Below are 24,268 nucleotides of genomic sequence, written 5' to 3'. Positions count from 1 at the left end.
TCAATACAAGCAAGATATTGAATTCCATCCTAAGGTAATTTGTAAAAATTAATATGACTGAGAGAAATTCAATTTGCAGGAATCCCAAAACAAATCACATTTCTGTGAACTATAACTTGATTAATCCAATTCGTTCTCTTCAACTTAGAACGGATAAACGTCACTATACTCTGAAGTGTCTGTAAAGCAAAATGCTAGATATTAAAAAGCAAATTCCTGAAAAATCACACATAAACATTCATTTTCACTGCAGTTCACTAAACAATTTCCATTCCCTCTTATTTGGTATCCAGCACATGAAGTAAAGAACCAGGAAGTATTGTAAGAGCTGCTCACAGCTTGTGGCTGTGATGAAACATGAACAGCAGGGAAAATCGTATGTGCTTCCAGAAGAATTCCGTTAATACGAATCTTCTAAGACAAAATCAACCGATCCTTTCTAGGGAATAGTTTGCCTCCTACTAATGTGCAGAAAGTCCCATCATATTTTGCAAAGCTGTGCATACTCGAAGGGGAGGACTTCTCATGTCAATGCAATCAGAATTTAACGATAAGATAATACAATTACCCCTAAACAAGAAAAATTTGGAAGGGAGGCTGACGATACGTCCATTTACAAGTTCTAACCAATTACTTCAGGGTAGCTTTTAAGGCATCAGATGAATAAAAAATAAATAAATAAAGGCAGTGTCTTTTACTGTGGCTATTGGTGGTAGTATGTGGGTTGGGGGAAGCCAAAGGATTATAAAATGCAGCTGCAGGAGAGCAAAAAATGTAAAACGCAGCTCCTGAGAAAGCAAAAACAACTTTGAAAAGGCATAATATAGCATCCTTTCCTTTTGTCAACAGGGTCTGTCAGTGTCAAGAAGTAGACAAAGCAAATGCATTACTAGAGAATTCTGACCAGCAAGTCAAAGCTTGTTCTGGAAGAAAGAGAGCATGCAGTGCCTCTCTGGATGAAAGAAGTAGTAACTACCAAAGGAAATGCTCAAAATACAACAAAGGTATGTAAAGAGGACACTTAAAAAGATCTGCGAGTCCTGGAGTGAGGAAAAGAAAAACTTCCCCTTCGTATAAAAATGCACTGAAATTAAAAGTAGAGCTTAGAGTAACTTTGAAAATGATGAAAGCACTTTCAATGTTCTGTCCCTAGCACTCAGCTCTGTTTCTTGGCATATAGTAAGAGTGCAATAAATAGTAATCAAATGAATGGATAAATCGGTACTTAGTAGTTTCTTAGGTTTTCCTTACCCTTTTAACTAGGCAATAACAAGGTCTCTAAACATAAAGTAAAAGTTAGGGATAGACACATAAGCCATAATGTAACTGAGAAATCAGGATTTAAAAGATGATTTTGATTACTGAATCATTATACAGATATTCCTTTTTGCTTTCTGTTTTATTGGAGTAGACAGAGGGGAATACCTGAAATCCCTAAATTGTAATCCAGCTGCCTTAATCTCTGATAATGAATGTATAGCCTTTATCTTCTGCCCCTGTGATTGTAAAAACCTTGTGACTAACCTTCATTTGTACCCAGTTATCCAGCTTTTCAACTTTAGAGTCTTGCGATCACTAAAGACAGCCCCTAACGTTTATTAATGAAGGGTCTTGGGTCAGCACAGATCTAACCCACCCCAAGTCGAAAGTTATCTTGATGACCAAGACTGGATCTAACCAAAGTGGGCCCACTGACATGTGCAGTACTTAGACTTTAATCTACAAGTCACCTGTACCTCATTCTGCCATTTTCTTACTCACAGTCTTTGACTAAGCATGTAATCCATCTGCGCATGCTCAATAATTAGATCACCTCTAATTACATCGTCTGGGGCCACTGTGTCCATTATCTTAAACCCTGCTCATCTTTTGTTACTATAAAATTATCAGAGTTACTGCAGTTCAGGGAGACAGATTTTGGGTTGCTAGGTCATCTGCTCTTCTACTACACACCTAGTAATAAACTCCATCTCTCTTTGAAACTTTGGTGCCTCAGGAATTGGATATTGAGTGTGTTGGGCAAAAGAATTTATGGTCTTTGTCCGGTAAAAATAGCTCAGTAATAATATACTTTTAAACACAAACATTCATAATTATAATTGTGACCTCAAGCATTCACACTTATCAAAATATGCTCCCATAAATCCAAGGTTTGAGGATAAACTACTTTGCAAGGCAGCACCCCTTAACTGGTGGCTATTATTTGAAGCACTGCTGGCATTCTGGAGATGAGCAGTGAGCAAGGAAATACAGAGCTGAGGTTCCCTTATTCTTTTCAGTGAAGTAAACGCCACAGAGCTACACTGGGTCACCAGCAGAAAGCCGCCTGTTTTCAATTGCTCTTTTTAGTCCATTCACCAAGTTGAGAATTCTACTTTCAGCTTTGGTGCTACATATTTTGCGATAAAGCAAAACACTCTAGCCAAACCTGATATACAGAGGTTCCCAGAGAGAAAAAAACTGAACAAAACAAACAAACCTGTTTTTAATTATACTGGAAGACTTGAATGAAGCATTTTAGTTAAAAACCCAGAATCTTGAAGCATTCCAATGCTGTCAGAAGTCACAACCCATTTCATAGAACTTTAATTATAATAATCAGATTCACATAGCACATATGCAGAATTCTTGTTGTTGCTTTTGCTGAAATTTTAATTTTGAGCCAGGGGATCTGTACAGGGTCTGGCTTACGAATACTGTTAGTTGAAAATCATGACAATCTAGGCTATTTGGCACATACAGTTAGGAAAACGATTTTTTTGAAAAATAAATTCAATTAAAACACCCACTACTCTTAACAGATTTATGTATAATGCTGAAATAAAGTTAAAATCTTTAACTATACAATTGTAGTTCTGAAAATGAAGTAATAAAACACCTGCAATGATTTTTTTATAAACAAATGAAATTTACTATTACTGTGCTACATTCCACTAAAGAATAAAAGAAATTTTAATGTAATCATAGGACTGCCTCTTATGCCAATGGAATTATATATGATTTTGTGCTTTAAACTTTACAGAATCCTGACAAAATATAGAATCTTGGGGGCTGGGAAAGCATTTAAGTTTATTTTTCCCAGGTTTTGAAGCAGAATTCCATAGATCCCTTTCGGACCTCAGATTGGTCCATCCATAACTTGTAAATGTTTGCAAATTTGTGAGGTCTGTATGTGTATTCAAGTATGCATTCTTCTGGGAAATAAAACAAACTTCACATCAATTCTTAAAGGAGAATGCACCGCAGTATGTGACCAGTGTCCAGCAACTTCATTGTACAGCTCAGCTAATAGCTGCATATGCATTTCTTTTTTCCTCAGAAAAATCAGTGCTTATGGACAAATATTAAAATCAATGCAACAACAGCAACTTCCTCTTGAACATCTGGTGCTAAAATTTATTTTGATTGCATATGGATTTTAAGTGACGTGCCCGAGAACAGTTTTCTGGTGGCTGCCCTGGATTCTAGGCTGCACCACACAGAGACCCATTTCATTACTAAAGAACTTAGCACCCCTATTCCTGGGAGGGCTGTCAGCTGATGGCTCTGAGCTCTCAACTCTCTCCAGACATTGACTAGCCTAAAGAAAACAGTCTTTCCCATGGGCACATGCCTTTCCTGGATCAGCTTACCTCCAAAAACTAGTAGATGGCTGGGGGTAAAAAGCCCTGGTTTCTCACTTCAAATGGGGGCAACTCGGAAGAGTTAATCCCATCTTAAAAGCTTACCAGAGAAGCAGCTGAGGTCTTGTTGGGATTGCCCCACAGCCAACTTCTCCCTCTGTCTCATCCTGCTTTCTTCCCCTCCCCCATAGGTGTTGCTCATGAAAGTGCTCCCCATAACCCCCCCCCCCCCCGCATGTCAGCTTGGCAAGGGAAGCCAGCCTGACACTGGGAGAGCTATGGCTGTCAACGTCAAGTTATAGACTCTGATCTTTCCAGTACACTATTTATACCCACTTTAAAAGAATTTCTGTTTTTTTCAAAGATAAATGAAGAATTACATGTAAATGAATTCAGTAAATGGTGACTATTTTTTAAAAGGAAGGGAAAGGCAAATGTAATTGTTAAGTATTTTAAGAAAATTTAGTAAGTATTTAAAATCAGCTGATTCAAGAGTGTCGAGAATATTTTAATATTAAGTCATAGTGAGGCAAGCTAGAACAGGGAGAGAGGAGAGGAGAAAAACCATGAAGGAGCCCTTAACCAAGGTTGGTTAATCAAGGTCAGGAGGGCCTGTGTCCTGGACAGACAACCTACCCTGGGCTCCCCACCTAAGGCAAATACCCAACAGGCAGCCGATTCATCTGAAACCAAATGACCCCACCTGAATGAATCATCTACAGAGAAGGGTGGAGCCAGCCAACTCACCCCAATGCACCTTCTACCACCAGACACCGCCCTGGAGAGAAGGGAGGGGAAGAAAGAGCCCTGAACAAGGAAGGGGGAGGGGAGTAAGCAGAGTTAATCTATAAAAGCAAACGGTCCCGTGTTTCCTATGTCCTCTCGTCTCCCTCACCTGTCTTTGTGAGAGCGCTCACATATCCTCTTACATATGTTCTCAATAAATTTTCTATCTGCTTACTCAAAGGTGTGCTGTGCCCTTGAATTTTTTTTCTTGGACTGCATGGCCAAGAACCTCGGAAGCTGAAATCCAGTAACAATAGGACTGATTTTACAGGTTTTGTCACGTGGCTCAGTCTCAGACGGAAGACATGGAGAACTGGAGCGCTTGGATTTTCATGTAGAATGTTTTGACATAAAATTCATGGAAGTGTTCCAATTTTAGATCCATAAGACACATAACTGCAGAATAAAAATCGCAGATTCACTCAACTAGTAAAGAGTTTTATGGTTGGTCTATTTGAAACCCTTCATCATACAAAAGAAGACTTTCAAAGTATATCAGACTTGCTCAAGGGCAAAGCCAAGTCAGAATCACACCCATATCTTTGGAATCTTGGTCCAGAGCTTTCCTTCATACTCTACAGCTCCTCACTGGCCCCATAATCTTCACTCAACATATAGATGTTCACTTTTGGCATGTCTTACCTGGCACCTGCCATTTGCACAGACATCTAATCCCTGAGATCCACAAGAAGTTCCATCCATCACCTTTTCTGATAGAAGAATAGGCTGTTCTTTTCCCACAGGAGAGCAAAACAAGGCACAAGGGTTTTCTACATGGAGGACAAAAAAGAAATGAGTAAGCATTGCTCCTTAAATATTTTTATCTCAAGTTTTATTATTCAAATTATCATTCAAAAATTATTTTTATTTTATTATTCAAAATATTCAAATTAAAGAGTAGAAAAAATATGATCAGCTGTTAATTGAGTAATATAACACTATAGTATGGCAATACTAGAGAATTATTGTTAAGTATTAAGTGCAATAATGCCTGGAAAAAATGAGTCACCCAATGAATACAAATCACCTTCATCTTTAAGAAAGATGGCTTCTATTCACTTTGTAAAATGTAGCATTTATTATTCTCTGGCACAAAATCTATGTCACACATTGTCTCTCTCTGAAAAACATCTCCTCCCCATCACTTTTTGTTCATATCTTTTGAAATCCTCTCCCTTCCTCTTGGGGACGTATCAGAGTTCAACCTATTTTTCAAGTCCTAGCTTGAGACTTATTTTGTCCATGAAGCCTTCTTGATGTCTTACATCTAAATTCCAATACACTAGTTTTCTACTATGGTGAGATAAGCAATTCTCATAAGATTTTTCATTACTAGAAGGTTCAGAAAAATGCAACCCAGTCCAATGAGAACACCCATCATTGATCACTGAGCACAATCACTGATGTGGACCTGGGACTCAACACTTTTTAGTGCTTACTCAGAGTATTGGAGTAGGTATGATATCTAGACTGATATCTAGACTGATAAACTTATTTGTAGAATTCTTGAGTGGCTGGAAGTCATCTTTAGTGTTTCATTGAACAATAAAGTAGATGCTTTGGGGGTTAAACACTTGCCTCTGAGGCCTGAAGAGTGGCAAAATATTTTCAAACTGTTGTTTCTATTTCTAAGGCTCCTGCGGAGGAGCTCTAGGGTTTGGTAATACCAACAGTAAGAGCATCCAAAGCTAAAACTTCAGAGCAATTTCCATGCTACATTACTACTCTATTGGCTTGACACCAGTCGGTTCCTTAGCTGTTTATTAAGCTCATATAAATAGAATGGAAAATAGTTTACAATTTCTGACACTGATCTTCACTTATGTCTTTAGTAAAGTCCCACGTATGCTGATGGGATTCTAGAAATACCAAATAACAGCCAGAGGCATGGAACAGGGTATCACTTTGCAGAGAGAAGACAGACAGTTAAATGAGCCTCCAGAATTGAACAGTTCAAACAGCTTCACATGTGGCTCCTGAATACCATGCTGAGCAAATCTGGGGAGTTGGAACATGGCCTTTAATGTGGATGGTTTTGAAATTTTCCTTTAAGATGCCATTATAAGCCGCAATAAAGCATTTCAGTGTGCTCTCACACCTCAAAGTAGGTTATGTTTATTCAATGACTGCTTACTATGTCATATCTTTGGACTGTAAAACAGCTGGCGTAATTGTAACACTTTAAAAGTGGTCTATATAAATCTCTTTCTAGAGTTTTCTTTGAATAGAAGAGCAAACCAGACCTATGAATAATGTAGAAAGGAATTAGTGTCCTAGAAAATTCCACTCACATTCCAAGTAAGAATTCAGATACAATCTTTGTATTTTTCCTTTTATATCATACTGTCAATACCCTTTGCTTCCTCTACATTCTTAGATGTCATGAACACTTGATACCAATCTTTCCTTCCGAGAGGATATTCTCAAGACTGTGACATTGTAGTGGCCCATGTAACATGCCAGTACTTGGCAGGAAGGCTCTGCCTTGACTTAAGAGACCACCCCCTTCCAAAATACGCATTAGACATGGGTTTCAGCCAAGCTTCAGCACCAGAATATGTAAAAGAACTGAATGTTAAAGCCAGGCAGCTCTTTTCTCTAAAAATAGATGTTCACCACTGCACAGGTCACCTTCATTTATTCCTCCTAGTCATGGATTTATGTGTTACATAAACACATAGTGAAATAGGCACTTGCATTTTATGGATTTGTAACGTTACAAAGACTTGGGATTTTAAAATAATTACACATTCGATTATTCCCCCCAGTGCTATAATGCATTAAGGCTAATTATTATTGCGTATCTCATTCATCCTATAGATTGATCAGGTTTGATTGATAAGTATTGCAAAATTATCAAACATGCTACCTTGCTAATTATATAGTTAAATACATAGTTCCGATGATAAACACCATTTTATAAAGGTCAAGAGCTTCTTTAAGTGTGACTTGCGACAGCTTTTTAAAAATATTATTTTATTAGAAAAGTAGTAGGTTTACAGAAAACTCATGCAACAAATACAGGTTTTTCTGTAAACTTCCAACAGCTTTAGTATTTTAAACTGACCCCATTCATTCCATTTTTTAAAATCTGGGTGGAACCTGAGAGAGATCATCTGTTTCCTGTCTCTTATTTCATACATGAGTAAACAGATTTCAAAAAAGGTTAACACCATCAAGTTCTCAAGGCCTGTTAGGAACAGAGATGACATTAACCCTCAAATTATGTGGACAAACAAAATTTTAAAAAATTATTAAAAATAAATTTTTAGGATTTATTATATGTTCAGTATCAAAATATAACAGTTATGTATTCAAATTTATGCAATGAATATTCATTGAAAGGTTCATACACACCAGACAGTAGACTATGCACAGGCATTAGAGGTAATCCAGACATTAAAATGTGCTATTACAAGGTGCTCACGGGGTCCTTGGAAGGGATACATAACCCACTTTGGAGAACCAGGGGATTTGCTTTTCTTAGAGGATTTGACACAACTGAGTCCAAGAAATGAGTAGAAGCTTTCAAGGTAAATAAATGGTGAGAGGGATCAAAGCCTGAGAAGGAAATGGTGTTAGGACAAGGAAGTAACATGAATACAAACCCAGAAGGAAGAGAGCATGAAGTATCTGGGGGTAGAAACTAATTTGCCTTGATTTTAGCACACGTTAGAAAAGGGAATGAATGCAGAAGAGGTACAGGAAGTTAAAGGGGCTGGGCCACAAAAGTGGCCTTGTAAACCATGCAATGAAGTTGAGATTGGTCCTAAAAGCAAACATGTTCATTGAGGTATTATCTGGGGCTAATGCCCAGATAATTAGCCCAGTAACTGACAGACCTGGTCCTTTCAAGGACTGGCTGAGATGATAGGGACTAGAGGAGGGTGGCAGTGCAGTTAGGGAAACCCATGAGGAGGCTAGTTGAGGAATCCAAGTTAGAGATGATATACTCAGAACAAAGATGGTAGCCATAGGGATAGAGAGATTTGGGCAAATGTAAGACATATATTTAGAAGTCAGACTCAATCGCCTTTTCTGATTGATCAGACATAGATGGAGATTGAAAAAGATGAAGGATTCTGCTTAGCTTTTCCAATGGGGGTGATCATGAGGATTCTCTGGGAGAAGAAGAGTGAGTGTTCAGCTCAGGACCTGCCGAGTTAGAGGTGTATGGGATACCTAGTAGAGATATTCATGAGGCAGACAGATATGCAGGCAAGGAGCACAGGTGAGAGAAATCTGGGTTGGAGATAAATATTTGGGCTCCATTAGTAGGTGGGGATAAATAAAGCTAGAGAATAGTTAACTATTCCAAGGAGAATATTTATAGAGAAGAAAAGATTGGCCAGCACAAATCACTAGAAAATTTCCATCATTCACTCACCTAACATTTATTAAGTATCCACTCTATGCCAGGTACTGTTTAGGAGCTATAAATACAGAAATGAGTAAGATATGACAACAAGCTCTGCTCACGTAACTATTATTCTGAGGTGGGCAGATAATAAATAAAATCTGAAAGTATTATGTCAGATGGCATAAGTGCTGTGGAAAAAAATAAAGCAGGAGAAGGAAAATGCATCGAGTTAATATTTAACAAAAACCTGAAGGACACGAGGGAGTGAGTCATGTCAGTATCTGGCGAAAGTGTTTGAAAAGGGAGAACAATTTCCAAAACCCTGAGACAGCAGTGTACCTGACTTATTCCAAATAGAACAAGGAAACCAAAGTGGCTGGAAGGCTGTGATGAGGGAACATCAGGAGTTGAATCTGAGGGCAACAGTGGAACAGGTAGCGGAGGTCCCTACAGGTTGTTACAGAAACTCTGGGCTTCTACTCTGAAGGAGTTGGGAAAATATTGGAGAGTTCTGAGTGGAGGAATGACATGATCTAATTGCCAATTTTAAATTATCACTCTGGCTGTTATGTTGTTCCATAGGCAGAAAGCACCATTTGAGGTTATTGCAATCATCCCAGGGAAGGACAGTGGCTTGTACCAGGGTGGCAGCTCTGAAGATTTGGGGAAATAATTATATTCTGGGTATATTTTGAAGATAGCATTAGTACGGCTAGCTGATATTTTGACTGTGTGGTAGAAGAAAAATAAAAACTGATGACTCTAAGATTTTGCTCTAAGCATCCAGAAAAGAGGAATTGTCATTTGTAAAGATAGCATTATGGAAAGAGGGGACTGGCTATTACTTACTAAACATACATGTACTGAGCATCAATGACTAGAGGTCACAGTGCCAGGGATTGGATAGGCAGTAGGGGCAAAGCTTGTCAAAGTCTTGAACACTTTATAAAGTTTACAAAGCAGATTTTAATCAAATAATTAGGAAAAAATGTAAAATTGCGGGTGTGATAAGTGTGATGAAGGAGGGGCATGTGGTGTCAGACAAAACACATAACATGGGTGTTGATTCGGAGGATGGAAGCCAGGGAGACTGGGGGCTGTGACGTGAGAAGTGAGAGTGTAAGTTAACCACAAAGAAGGGTGGTAGGGCTTTCTAAGTAAGAGTCTTGAAAGCTATGTTTGGAGGCTATGTGGGGTAAGAAAGCACGTTGTGATGTAAGACCGATGTCTGAAATATAGAAAGCAAAACGCAGCAAGGTTTCTGATAGGGCAGGGAAGTCACCAGGAGGGGGGAGACAAAGCAGGGTGTTGTTTTGTATGTCATGTTATACAGAAAAGAGCTACGGAAAACCAATGAAATGCCTCAAATTGGAGATAAATATGATCACCTTTTCTTAAAAATATCTCTAGGCTGCTCGATGAAGAACAGACTGAGGCAGGAGAAGAGCAGAATCAGAAAGACTATTTAGGAGTTATTACTGTAGCCCAAGCAAGAGGCTCTGAGAACTAGAGGTTAGGACAGTGAGGGTGGAGACGTAGGGAGACGGAGTGGAGACGGAGTGGAGATGGAGTGGAGATGGAGAGGAGGTGGAGTGGAGATGGAGGAGAGATGGAGAGGAGATGGACTGGAGATGGAGTGGAGAGATACTCAAGAAGTAAAACAGACAAGACAGAGTTACTGATTGGATATGCCAGGGAGGAAGACAGAAATGTTATGAATGACTCTATAGGTCTCTGGCTGCGCAACTAAAAAGGAATTTAGTTGAAAGCCTACCACGATAAAAAAAAAAAAAAAAAAAGAATTTAGTTGAGAAAACACTAAAGAGGATTAGCATAGATATGGGTAAGAAGAGTTAAGGTCATTAGCTTAGTCTTAAACTACTAGAATAAATATTGAGTAGGCAAGTGTACATACAAGTTTGCAAATCAAAGAAGAAAATTTGGCTGGATATATAAATTCATGAGTTATTTGCATATTTGAAGTCATGGGTATGGATATGGGTACCTAAACAGAAAAGGTAGAGTGAAAAAGAGAATCAAGCCTAAGAAAGAAACGTGAATAATCCCAATATTTAATGGTGAGGTAGAGAAGATGAGCCAGCACAGCAGAAGTCAAGTGAGCCAGACACAGGGTAGGAATGGCAGGAACGTGTGTTGCTATGGATACCAAGGCCCATGCGTGTTTGAAGAACTGAGGAGTGGTCAACGCCACATTAATGCATTTGATAAGTCAAGTAAGAAGAGGACTAGAAACCATTCTCAGTGGAATATGTATTCACAGAATGACTAAGTTGAATCCAATTTGAAGCAAATGGAAAGTAAAGAAATAGGAGGCTGGAAAACAGAGTACTGTGGAGCAGAGTAGCTGTGAGGGGCGAGAGGTGTAAGTATAGTGGCTGCAGGTGAGTATGAGCTTAAGGGACAGCTTGTATTTTTCTGTGGAAGTCCTAAACATGTTTAAAAATTAAACATGAGTGATCCAACAGAGATGAGATTCAATATGTAAGAGAATGTAGGGGTACATTCTACTCTATGGGATTTCAATATCTCTCTCTATAAGATATGTGAAAAGGGAAAATGGGGATGGCAACCAGAATGCAGTTGGAGGGACCCTTCTTAGAGAGTTGGAATGAAAAACTCCTCTCTCATAGGAGAAAACACAGTAGATAGGCAGGCCACACATACACAGGCTTATGTAGTTTATGATGAGAAGACCAGGGTGTAATCATCTCACGACTGCTATTTTTTTTCCAATAAATAAGGAATGGTCTGACCTATTATTTAGCTTTCTACATCAGTGTGCTCGAGTGTTTACACTGAGAATAGAGTTTACGAGATAGGTGCACTGAAAAACGGAGGAGCAATGGCTTTTGACAGGTGTGTTATTAAAATGATAGAAAGTTGTCCTAATTGACCAAGTAGGGAAATAATGGACAGAATGGCAATCAACGGTCAATGAATTCACAGACTCCTTCACCACCCTCCGTAACTACAACTCAAACCCACAGCCCACTAGTCATAGGGAAGTATTAACAGTCTTAATCATGGCATATAGTTTCCTTAAAATTCTTATTTTGAAATAGTTAAGAATTTATAGAAAGTTGCAAAAACAGAACAGAGGGCCCATGGACCCTTCAGCCAGTTTCCAACCAACAGTTTTCACAGTGATAACAACAGTACAATAGCAAACAAAGGAAACTGACATTGATACGTATGCGGATAGTTGTATGCCATTTTAGAGCATAAGCAGATTTGTATAATCACACTGCAATTAAGATATAAACTACTGCATCGGCACAAAGTCTCTCCTCGTATCACTTCTTCAAAGCCACACCCACCAACCCCTGGCCACTGCTAATCTGCTCTCCATCTCTGTAATGATGTCATTTCAGTAATGTTACACCAATGAACTCACGCAGCGTGGGAACTTTTGAGACTGGCTTTCTTCAGTCAGCGTAATACCCTGAGATCCATCCGGTGCACCTTTATCCGTACCTATTTCTGAGCAGTATTTCATGGTTTGACGGTATCATACCTTGTTTAAACATTTCTCTACTGAGAGACATTTTGGTTGTTTCTGGGTTTTGGCTATTAAAAATAAAGCTACTCTGAACCTTCATGTGCAGGTTTCTAGGTGAACATCAATTTTCATTTCTGCGGGATGAATGCCCAGGAGTGCTAGTTCTGCATTCTACGATCAGTGTGTGCTAAGCTCTTTTAGAATCTGCCAAAGTGTTTTCCGGAGTGCCTGTACCATTTTACATTCCCACCAGCAGTTGGATGATAAATTAGTTTCTCGTTCTCACCAGCATTTGGTATTGCCACTATTTTTTTATTTTTACTGGTAGCTGTTCTAATCCTACCTGTATGAATATCCCATAAAATTTTTAAAAAATATATAGTTTGGTTATTGCTCCTGGGTTTTGTATGTTAATAAAGGTAGGAAAAAAAATAGAATTCGCAATACTCAGAAGATTAACTATAAAATGACATTGACTATTATTGTAAAACACTGTAAATCCCTAAGTCATGCTGGAGACAGCTGGGACCTGGCTGGTCTCACCTTCATCCAGCACAGCTTGCCACTGGCGCCCATGCTTCGCGTGCAAGGTTCTCACACTAGACGCCTGACATTGCCAGTCTCTGAATCCAGGTCCGCCTGCAGGACAAGGTGGAGTCTCACAAATCCTATATTGTTTTCTGGGACCATTGCAATCCCTTGCTTCAGAACCTAACCTAGAAAAGATAGTACACATAATCATTTTTCTCTTCTTATATGTTAAAATAAATATTCAACATTAATAAGAACCCACGATATATTACTAATGTTGACTCCTTCATATTAAATAGACAATTAAAAATATGGATTCATTAAATAATCGGTAATAGGAGGAAGAACATATGTTAACTAAAAAACATTTTTCTTCAATCCTTGGTCAATTTACCTTCTGAATTACATGAAGAATAAAAGCCAACTTGCTATGAAAATGATGCAAAGGAATAAAGTTCAGAGTCTGGGGGAGAAAATAGAAAGCCTGCAATTCCATGAAGAAGTTGGATTTTTAGACTTTGTAAGGAGATGCTTTGGAAGTTTTCACGTAAATTCTGAAAGCTCTAGAACTGTTTGTGAGGGAACTGGGTCTTGTCCTCCGCTCCAACAGAGTTAAAGCATACCAGCTGGAAGGACATTCTTACACATTTTCCTAGAATCAAGATAAGAATGGTGTGGGGTTGAACCAGCTGGTATTATAATACTCCCTATCTGTGTAACGCGTATCAAGCCTTCATTTTTTCATCACTCTTAGCTTTAATTCCCAATAATTTTGTTCTCCTTCCCTCTCTTTCAAGGTGGAAGTCCTGCCATCCTCCTGGCCTTCTCATAGTTCCTTTAAATGCCACTTGATTTCTCTAATATCATCCTTCCTAGCTTTTAACTATTCTTAGAAGAGCTGGTCATTATCCTCTTCTTCAAGGGGAGTTTTTACATCTAATAACTATTTGGAGGGATCTTTCTGCTTTTCAGATTTAGAGTGGGGTTTGAGAAGCTTCGCTGACATTTAACATGGTTCATCAGTAAAACCTTTCCATTCCCAAACTGAAGGAGAGATGCCCGCCCCCCAAACCAGGGACTGTGCCTTTACCCATGGCATCTGCGTTCTCGACTGCTGATCCCAGAACTGCAGGTCCGGCTGCAAGAACTCCACACGCTCCATTCTCCGGCCAGATGCTCAGGGGCCGAGGTCCTGCTGGTACATTCTCCAGCCTTACACCACTATTCCAAAAGTTATGTCTTAGGTGAACAAATCAGGGCACAACTGAAATCATTCACTGGCCTACATAATCACTGGAAATGCAACTGTCAGCTCTAACAAAAGACCAAACAGAAGTTGGCAATTGCTTTGTATCATAAGAATATAAATGGCTCCCTTTTCACATTTCTCAGGTCCGAGCACATAGTCTCGTCATGAAGGCAGAGCGCAGATATTTGTTACTATAGTTCTAGAACTCAGGAATTGAAGATAAGGTGATGGGGGATTTGGAGTGCCATGAGCAGAAAAGGAAAATTAACTTATTTTAAGAAACAGATGGCAATTTTAAAAGGACAAACAAAAACACAGTGCACCAAACATCCTACTTAGGATGAAAAATATGAAATCTGGGTTTAAGACAACACTTGGTAAATTTAACAATTTTGATTTGAAATGTCATTGAGATACGGTATATTTTCTCCTGATAAGTAAAATAAAAGTGGAAAAAAAGATTTAACTTTAGAACTGGTCTGTACTTTTTTTTTCTTTTTCCTGAAAATTTTCCCATCAAGTTCAAACATTCACATTATGAAGAGTGTTCTTTCGAAAGCCAAGTTTGTTTGAAAGACTTGGACAATTAGATTTTTTGAAATTCTATTATTTCATTCCAATTTTCTATATTTATTTGCTATTTATTCACCAGGAAATATAACTGGTCAAGAAGAGAAAGGAGTGTGTCATTTTCTTTCCTATGCTTATTTTTTTCAGTGGCTTTAAACAATGCAGTGAAAGGGGGTGACTCGGTCACTGAGAAATGGTTGCCAGGAATTGATAGACTGATTATTAGAATTTCCCCTGATTTGGAAAAGCAGGTACATGATGTTCATAATAAAGAGAACAAATGGCAGAATGATTGAATAAAGTCATGTTGAGAATAATAAATAAAGACTTAGATTTGTGATTGTATGCTGCTAAGTTTGAGCACCTCATCCTACTAGCTTTTAACAATTTTCTGCACTTAATTGTGCATTATTTATAAGGAAATTTTTAAAAAATTGCAGCCATTCTTTGATTCTCAGCTTTCTTATTGCCAAAATGAGAAAAATAATCATATTTACCTAACAGATTTTATTCAAAAGTTAAGTGAAGCACTATGGAAATGCACAGCATATCTTAAGCATTTAGTTTAAGTTAACTGTAATAATAACAATTATCAAAATAATAAGAAATCATTATTTGTACAATATATTAATTTTATTAATCCTCATTTTCAGAAATCTAACCAAAATGCTATTTATTCTGATTTTTATTGATCTCTCAATTCTTTCTTTAGGAACACATATTTTATATGGAAAAATTTAAAAGAGCATGCTATGTAGCTTAGTTTGAGTTCACTGTTTTTGTAAGCAATAAAATAAGCAGACTTTCTCTGCAGACTTGCTCTGATACTCTGAAAATTTAAATTCAACCTCTTTTGTATTCCTGAAGTTTTAAATCTAAGCTTGGAAAGACAGCCTGTACAGTTGAGAGTGTAACAAAACGCTAACACTGACGAAAGACACGGGGATTTTCTGTGAGGACGAATTCTGTAAACTGGAAAAAGGGGAAAAAAGAAAAAGAGGGTGTAAAATGTTTTAAAGTTATTTATCTTCACTGGTTTTTAAGTCTTGAAAACGTCATCCATTCATGAAAAAAGTCCAATGTAAAACTGTCAAACTCCAATCAGTCAAATTGTTTTAGCTTAGTTGAAGGGTGCTTATTTGACCAGAGTGTATGTCGTCACTCTCACCCATTCAGGCACAAGCTGGCACTAAAAGGCAGACTAGAGCTCACAGCAGATTAAAAGCATCCCAGGAAGGACTGGGATCCACACCTGTAAGTCACTGGAACTAGGTCATAGGTGGCAGATGAGGAGAGCTGGAAATAGATATGCAAGCCAATTTGCATATGCAATTTTAATGAAACTTCATGCAAAGCACAAAGCATAATATTTAAAGGTTATGACCTTGCAGATAACCAGTTCTCTGGATCAAACAATGGGGAACCTGCTTCTGTGTGTTCTAGGAGGTGCTGTGCTTCAAACTGAGGAAAATGTCAAATGTTTTGTTTAAATTATTATACAATATATTCTATTGAGAGTGTATATAAAACTATCCTAATGCTTTTCACAAATTTTCTAATAGCACCATTTTGTTTTGTTCATCATTTGTATTTTTTAACCTCAAAAAAGATAATGTGTATGGTGTACAAAATTCAAAATCTGTCATGTCTACTCATTCAGACCGATTTGTGAAAATGCTAAAGCAATATATGGTATAGGCTATTACTAGGACACTGTACAACCTAAAAACCATTGGCTGTATTCCAATTCTTCAAATTTTTATGTGGCTCTGCCTAGGCAGTTCAGGAAAATACATGATTTGAAGATGTCAATGATTAATCAGAGAAGTTTGGTTATTGTATAATCAAATTTTCTTGTATTTACATTGTTGAAAGAGAGAAAAGGAGGAAGGCAGGCAAAAGTTCTATACATATGCATATTTATGATTATTAGCATATTACAATCCTCATTATTTTCAACAATAAATGATAACGATAAATTCAAGAATCTCAATTTAGGAAAATGAATAAGATATACATAGAATTCCAGGAAACAATAACAAATTTTAGTAAACTTACATTTAACACTCCCCTCAATTTCTTGCAAATAATATAAGTAAAAAAGCATACATTCGTTGGTTTTACTAAATCATTTATCAACTCTTTAATTTCTGTTAAATGTAAATTTAAATAGACGATAGTTTTGTAAAGAGAAAGGAGGGAGAAAAACATACTGCTTTTAATTCGGTAATGGATGATTATAAATAGTATACAAATCACTACCTTCAAAACCATTTTGAATTAAAAAATCCTGTAAGCTAGTTATCAGACTTAATTCTGTATTGTTAGAGAACAAGATTTATACAGCTAGATTAACATCCCCAAAATGTTATAAATTACACTTCTCCAGCTTTGATTCCTTGTTGGCAATTTTCCGAACTAAGTAGGGTTTAGTGCAAGGAAGCAAGTATTCAAATATTTTAGCACAGCCATATTAAACAAGAGTGTTGGAAGCTGTTTTCGTGATGGCTCCTACAACAGCTGGAAGAAACAGATATTTGAAGAAGCCTACATGGCCTCAGGAACTAATAAATCCATTAGTTATTTCAATACGCGAAGCATTACAAAACCACTAAAACAGTATCATTAACACAATTATATGGAAATAAAACATCTGAGAAGTAATTACAATTTATATTGCTGAAAGAATAAGTTTATTTCAGAGACCTCAAGTCTACAAATCATTCTCATGCATATGAAAAGAAAAAAAATAGCAGAAATGCTTTCAGAATACCATATTATAAAACTGAAGAGAATTTTTTCTTGCCAGAGAAGAGCTAAGTAAGATGAATGGATTACGTGATTTTGAGGAATTATGGCTATTTGGTTATCTCTGTGTATCACTATTTTCGTGTTTAAGGGATTACAAAAATTATTGCTGGTGCAGAGTTTTATGAGTCAAGCAATAAATTACACAGCATAATACCATGAGGCTTCCCTGATATACATGCTTGTAGGACTTTTGTGTGTAAATTTTTTTTTTAAATGTAAAAAACAGGCTCAAATTCTGATGCTCCATCTACGTGCATAGAAAAATATCTGTCACGCTGTGTGTAAACTGTAAGCTGATTGTGACTTTTCACATAAGTTCCCCTTCAAGGAATCAATTTCTTATTGATGATAGTCTGTAGAGATAAAAATGTTTCTAGTCTCTAAAAACTGTTTTTGAGATTTAAACAATTTGTATTTTTATTAAAAAAATTATAGAAGTAATAAATTACTGAATGCTTAGGTTAAAAAAATCCAGAAATGTCTTAAGAAGAGTTAAGTTTATCCTAATCTCCCTTTGTTCTACTCCCATGCATCAACCCCTCTTCTCTCCCCAAAGGTAACCACTAATTATAGTATGAATTTGCAAACACACTATGTGTGTGTGTGCGTACATTTATTCACATCTCATACAAACTTTTTCTTAAATCTCAAATGGTTTCATATAGTGTACTAACAGCCATGTCTAATAGATATATATTATTTGTTTTTATTAACAGCCACACTGTAACCATTCCTCTATTGATGAATATTTTTGTTTGTAAATTGTCACCATTGCAAATTGCACCCTTAAACAAGCATCTTACATAAGCATCCTTTTTGTACATGTGTGCACAAATGTATTTCCTTAAGACAAATTATTAGAAGTTATAATTACCAGATTTCAGGCCATATTTCTTAACAGCACTCCATGTAACTTAATATTTTCCCTAATTCATATCAAAATCTGTTAGGTTCTTTATGTTGCTGTTTCTTTTCAAATGTAATGAAAGTTCATGTCCCTTAGTGATAAAGTTTCTGATCTTACATTGAATAAGTAAAATGATGACCATTCATTCCACTTTCACTTCATGGAATAAAATTTAGAAAAACTGTGTGAACTACTGGGCTGTTGTCTTTTGACTTAATGAACAACAATAAGTACATGAGTTCTACTTGTGTTTATATTCTTGAAAGGTAAACTAAATTAAATTTCCATGACAACTATTTTGCTCTGAATATGTGTACCAATGAAGTCCTATAGCCTTATGGAACACATTAGACGAGACAATTTAGGAAGCCAAATATTTACTAATATCCATATTGTCAATTCATCTATTTTATTTATTATGCTTAAATTGACAGGGAAAACTTATTGACTCTCAGTGGACCTCTGAGCCATATTTTATATCTGGAAGGACTCATAAACTCTGAGCAATTTTATAGCATAAAATAGTTATGCTATCATTTGTACTTATTTTATTTTTGTTTAATTTAAATGGCAAAAGTTATATGAATTCACTTTATTGTCAGTCATACAAATATTTGACTGTCAACATTACCATCACCAACAACAATAAAAGCAACCTCTTTAATAGTAACCAAACAGTTAACGGATTTTTAAAACCAGAAAAAGATAATACAAAAATAGGTGAAATGCTAAAATTTTTGTATATGCTGAAACTATTCCATCAGTGTGAAGGCAGATACTGAGTGACTGGCAGAAGAAAATTTCCCCAAGTAAATGCATGTTTCTTAAGTTTCATTTAGCATTCTTATTAAGTTCAGGAAATACTAATGACTTACCTTACCAGGGTCACAATCGGTTCCATCCATCGGCGGATCAAGTTTGGTTTTGCATTCTTTCTCCCCTTCTACCTTGCACCACAGCTCGGTGCAGATAGCATGCTGAAAATAAGGGCACAACAACCAATAAGGTGAATGTATTGCAATTTTTAGGTTAAACCAATAATTTTTGAGAATGCCATTTTGATAGAACAATGGAAATTATCTGAAGAACGCATGCCTCAGGTAGTTTTAATATTGAACTTACAATCGAAACAGCATATAACTTTATAGTGATGTGAAGAATGGATATGCAAAAAAGAAAATCTTTTTAATAAAAATAAATTCTCCTATAATTTCCTTAAATAAAACACATGTAGCTATGTAAGATTACTTAATACCACGGGATAAATTTAAGCCAAAATCATTTATTCCGGCCATGATATGAACTAGGCTGGAATAAGTGATTATGTTTATGGTATGAATTCAGCACCTACTGCCCTAAAACACATCCTCACTTATGCTCTGCTTTGCACTTAAGTTCCACAGCTCATATGCTCTTACTTTATCATATTCCCTTGGCCCTTGACACATTGTAGAGGCTCTTTAGTGGTTGTATTTCTGCACATTTTTATCAGTCATTTTTACCTCATTATAAATGAATATTAGATCTTTTGGTAGGGAAAGTTAAAGGGAAGAAAAACATTCCTGGACTAAAACAGCAGGGGCTGAGCAACGATGGAAAAAGAGAATTCTGAGGAAAGGCAAGAGGGAAAGTATCAAGCAAACAAAGCCATGGCTGTACCTGTAAAGCCATAGATACGAAGGGGAACAAATGACACACACGTAAAAACGAGTTTCTACTTTTGTAGGATGTTTGCAGTTTTTTAGACACAAGCTAATTGTTTAAAAAATGCATGGAAATATGGAATTCATGAGGGAGATGAAAAGATGACTTGATGTGTACTGATGATTGTATGACTACTTATCTAGGTTCTCGGAGGAGAAGCAGGAAGGCTTCTAGACGAGGGAAGAGAGTGGGTTATTAGAGAGAAAGAGTGGCTAAGTGAAAGAGGACGAGTGGGTGAGAAGACCAGTGCAACAGAGGGAGGCATATATATATATATATATAATGGAAGAGGACAATGGACAACAAGATTGAAAAGACAGAAGAACCAGACATGCAGTGGCAAAAGGACTTCATATTTGTAGATAATAGAAACATATCTAGCAGTTTGACCAGGAGATTCATAAGATTAAAAAGGCTATTTGGGGAAGTTTACTGTGGTGGTAGCATTAAAAACATACTAAAAATCACAACCAATATTATGTTATGACACAAATATTTTAAATATGTTGAGCAGGGTACATTAAAACAAACTTTTTAAACAGATCTGTTATAACACTAATATTAAATTTACCACAGCTCTCAAACTATGATCTTTTTAAAATTTTTTATTGTAGTTATATACATATGACTCAAAATTTCCCATTTCAACCATTTTCAAGTATACAATTTAGTAGTTTTATTTACACTTACAATATTGCACTACTGTCATCAACATCCATTACAGACAGGCCAATTGTTCATCATGTGCTTTTTTGGAGATATTTATATTTGAATTAACAAATCTCTAACTTGAGAATTTTACTTTCTAAAAGCTTCTCTTATTGATATTTCCATCAAAGAAGACATGTGCTTTACTTACATTACGTAAAACTTAGTTGTGCTTTAGTGAAAATTATTTTAGCCAAGTTTATTCATTAACCGATGCACACCGAATAAAAAGCTAATCATCTATACAATAATATTAGGATGACACTCGCTCTTGGAGCCTTTTTGGTGGCCTAAATTCTGACCTTCCACCATTATCTGCGCTTCAAAAATGGAGGTACTCTGATTCCCAATCCATGAACTGAAAGCAGAAAAGCAAACTTGGGGGTTTTTCATCATAAGCCTAGCCACACACAATAAATCTCTTTTCCCTTTATGTTCTGAAGGCCGAGGGTTCTCACAGTAAGTAAATTATAGCCTTATTCTTAAAAACAATTAATTCACTGATGCAGTAGTTCAAACCCAACCATTAAAAGAAACACAAGCATATTCTGAGGAAGTGATATGGACTCTGCTCACCCTAAAGAGAGGAGTGTCTCAGACGTGTGATGTCACTGCAGTGTAACAGCAAGCCCTTCCTTAGGATAATGAAGGGGCATGTGTCTGCGGTGGGGGTGGGGGTGGGGATCAGCACTTCTGATTGCCACGATAAAATATTCTCCCTATGCTACACAGGCTAGAGTCAAACACTTGTCTTTCAACTCAATTGTTGAAGCCAGTTAATATGTCCAATAAGTAAAGATCTTTAAACTTTAAATGCTTTGCATAGGATCTACAACAGAAATGCATATTTAAGCATTTCAAAACAAATGTAAAACGATACAATATTTCTTTTTATCTTCTATAATAAAAAGAGAACGTTAAAAGTATAAGAGATAGAAGAAATACTGTAATTTTCGTAAATGTTTTAAGACAGATATTATAAATGTATTCAGTGAGGTCAGAAGGAAATTGATTTGCAATGAATGGAAACATAAGAAATCTCCAAAGAGAAATTAAAAGGTACAAAATGGAAACGTTCATTTTAGAATGAAAAATACAATGGGTGAAATGAAAAACTTACAGGATGAGCTTAATAGTAGAACTGAAATGATAGAAGAAAGGTTTAGAAAACTTGAAAACACATTAAAAAAATGATCTAATGTGAAGCAGAGTGAGAAAAAGACTTAAAAATCTGAATGAGGCACATATACTTGTGAGAGAATGTAAAAAGGTCTAATACACGTGTAATCGGAGTCTCGAAAGTTGGAGAGAGAGGAAGAGGTGGAAAAGTATTTGAAGGAATGATGGTTATATACTTCTTCCCAAATATATTAAGACAAATTTACAGTCAAGAAACTCAACGAACTACAAATAGGAGAAATATGCACAAAAGCATACCAAAGCACATCATGTTAGCCAAACTGCTGAAAATCAAAGTTAAAGAGAATATCTTTAAAACAGACAAGGAAAAATAACTTATTATATACTGAGAAATGACAATTCAAAGACTATGGATTTCTCATCATAAATTATAGAGAGCAGAAGACAGAGGAACTTCTTTACTATGTTGAAATAAAAAATATTTTCAACAGAAATTCTATATATAGTGAAAATACCCTTCAAAGATCAAAGTGAAATAGTTTTTTTTCAGATGAAAGAAAACTAAGAGATCTAATTACCAGTAAACCCAAGACACTAACAGAAAATGAAGCCCAAGGAAAACTCATTTCTTCAAGAAGGAATGGTAAATATCTTGAAAAATGTAAAAGACTATTTTTAAGTTATTAATATTTGAAGTATATTTAAAACATTTAAAGCAAAAACTACACCATTGTATTGTAATTCATAGATGAAATAATATGATGACAACAGCATAAAAGGCAAGATGGGGTGATGTAAACAGACTATGTGATTGCATGTTTCTCTAGTGTAAGTGAGAGAGTATAATATTAACTATTAAGTAGACTGGTAAAAATTGAGGAATAATTTAAATTAAATTAATAAATTATTTATTAAAAATTAAAAATAAATAAATTCCTAGAGCTTATCTCAAAAACCATGGCCTGGGGGCTGGCTGAATCTTTTTCTAAATTAAGTTTTACTGGAATACAGCATGCACATTTATTTACCAGTTGTCTATGACTGTTTTTAAGCTACGAAAACAGTTACAGTTATAAGAATAGATAAAAAGTAAGACTCAAATATATGCTTTTGAGTTGCCCTGAACTGTAATATTTCTTTCTCCTGGGCAGGCCACGGTGGTTCAGCAGGCAGGAATGCTTGCCTGGGAAGTCAGAGGACCCGGGTTCGATTCCCGGTGCCTGCCCGTGTTAAAAAAAAAAAAAACATAAAAGGAAGAGGTATACCATGGAAAACATTAGCAAAAAAAGTCAGAAGGGCCACAGTAATATTACTTAAAATGCACATTAATATAGAGAGTGGCACCAGAGATAAAGAGGAACTCTTCATAATAATAAAGTAACTCATTTATCAGAGAGACATAACAATAATAAATATGTACATGCCCAGTAACAGAGCCTTATAATGTATGAAGAAATATCTGAAATAGTTAATGGCACATGTAAACGATTCCACCATAATAGGATATTTGGATACCCCAATCTCAGCAATCAAGTGAACTAGAAAAAATCCATAAACTCTGATGAGATGAACAGTACTCTCAAGCACCAAAACCTAGTTAAAATGTATAGAACACTAAACCTAAAAATTGCAAATATACATTCTGTTTAATACACCTGATATACTCACTAAGAAAGACTATAAAGGAGTCTCAATAAATTTAAAACAATTAAAATCTTAAATAGCATATTCATGGACCACAGCGGAATTAACTTAGACACAAATAACAATAATATATCTAGGAAAAGGCCAATACTTGGAAGTTAAACAGCATACTTCTAAATAATACAAGGGACAAAGAGGAAATTAGAAAATACTTTTAAATGAATGATAATGATAAATACAACATATCAAAATGTGTTAAATGTAACAAAAGCAGTGCTCTCGGGGAAATTTTCAGCTTTAAATGCTTTTATTATCAATGAACAGAGGCCTAAAATCAATCACCTGGGGTTCTACTAGATAAAGAAGTGTGAAGTAAACCCAAAGACATTAAAAGGAAGGAAAAATTAAAGGTAAAAAATCAATGACAGAAAACAAACAAAAGATAAAGTTGCAAACCCAAATGCTAATTTTTGAAGAGACCGACTAAATTCATAAACTCGTCACTAGACTCATGAAGATGTCTCAAATCACCAACATCAGGATAAAAGAGAGTTTATTAGAATAGACCCTGCAATAATTTAAAGAATAATATATTGCAAACAACTTTATAACAGCAAATTTGTAACTTAGGAAAAATGGACAAAGATCTTGTGAAGGACACTTACAAAATTTATACAACATATGACAGAAAATCTGAATAGCTCAGTCTTCTTTA

General features: G+C 36.1%; 1 protein-coding gene across 1 annotated transcript in view; it reads right to left on the bottom strand.

Annotated features, from left to right (window-relative positions):
* The window catches only part of ADAMTS19 (ADAM metallopeptidase with thrombospondin type 1 motif 19), a 253,116-nt gene that overhangs the window by 73,157 nt on the left and 155,691 nt on the right, over positions 1 to 24,268 (bottom strand). Inside the window, exons 12-15 of the mRNA XM_077137955.1 lie at positions 19,233 to 19,334; positions 13,911 to 14,041; positions 12,833 to 13,005; positions 5,052 to 5,179 (exon numbers count right to left, since the gene is read on the bottom strand). Of these exons, the coding sequence (XP_076994070.1) occupies positions 5,052 to 5,179; positions 12,833 to 13,005; positions 13,911 to 14,041; positions 19,233 to 19,334 (534 nt within the window). The remainder of the gene's footprint in view (positions 1 to 5,051; positions 5,180 to 12,832; positions 13,006 to 13,910; positions 14,042 to 19,232; positions 19,335 to 24,268) is intronic.

Source organism: Tamandua tetradactyla, chromosome 20 (genome assembly GCF_023851605.1).
Source record: "Tamandua tetradactyla isolate mTamTet1 chromosome 20, mTamTet1.pri, whole genome shotgun sequence".
In the NCBI taxonomy this organism is placed as follows: Eukaryota; Metazoa; Chordata; class Mammalia; order Pilosa; family Myrmecophagidae; genus Tamandua; species Tamandua tetradactyla.
The sequence above is the reverse complement of the archived record's forward strand: the minus strand, read 5'-3'. Positions and strand labels throughout refer to the sequence as shown.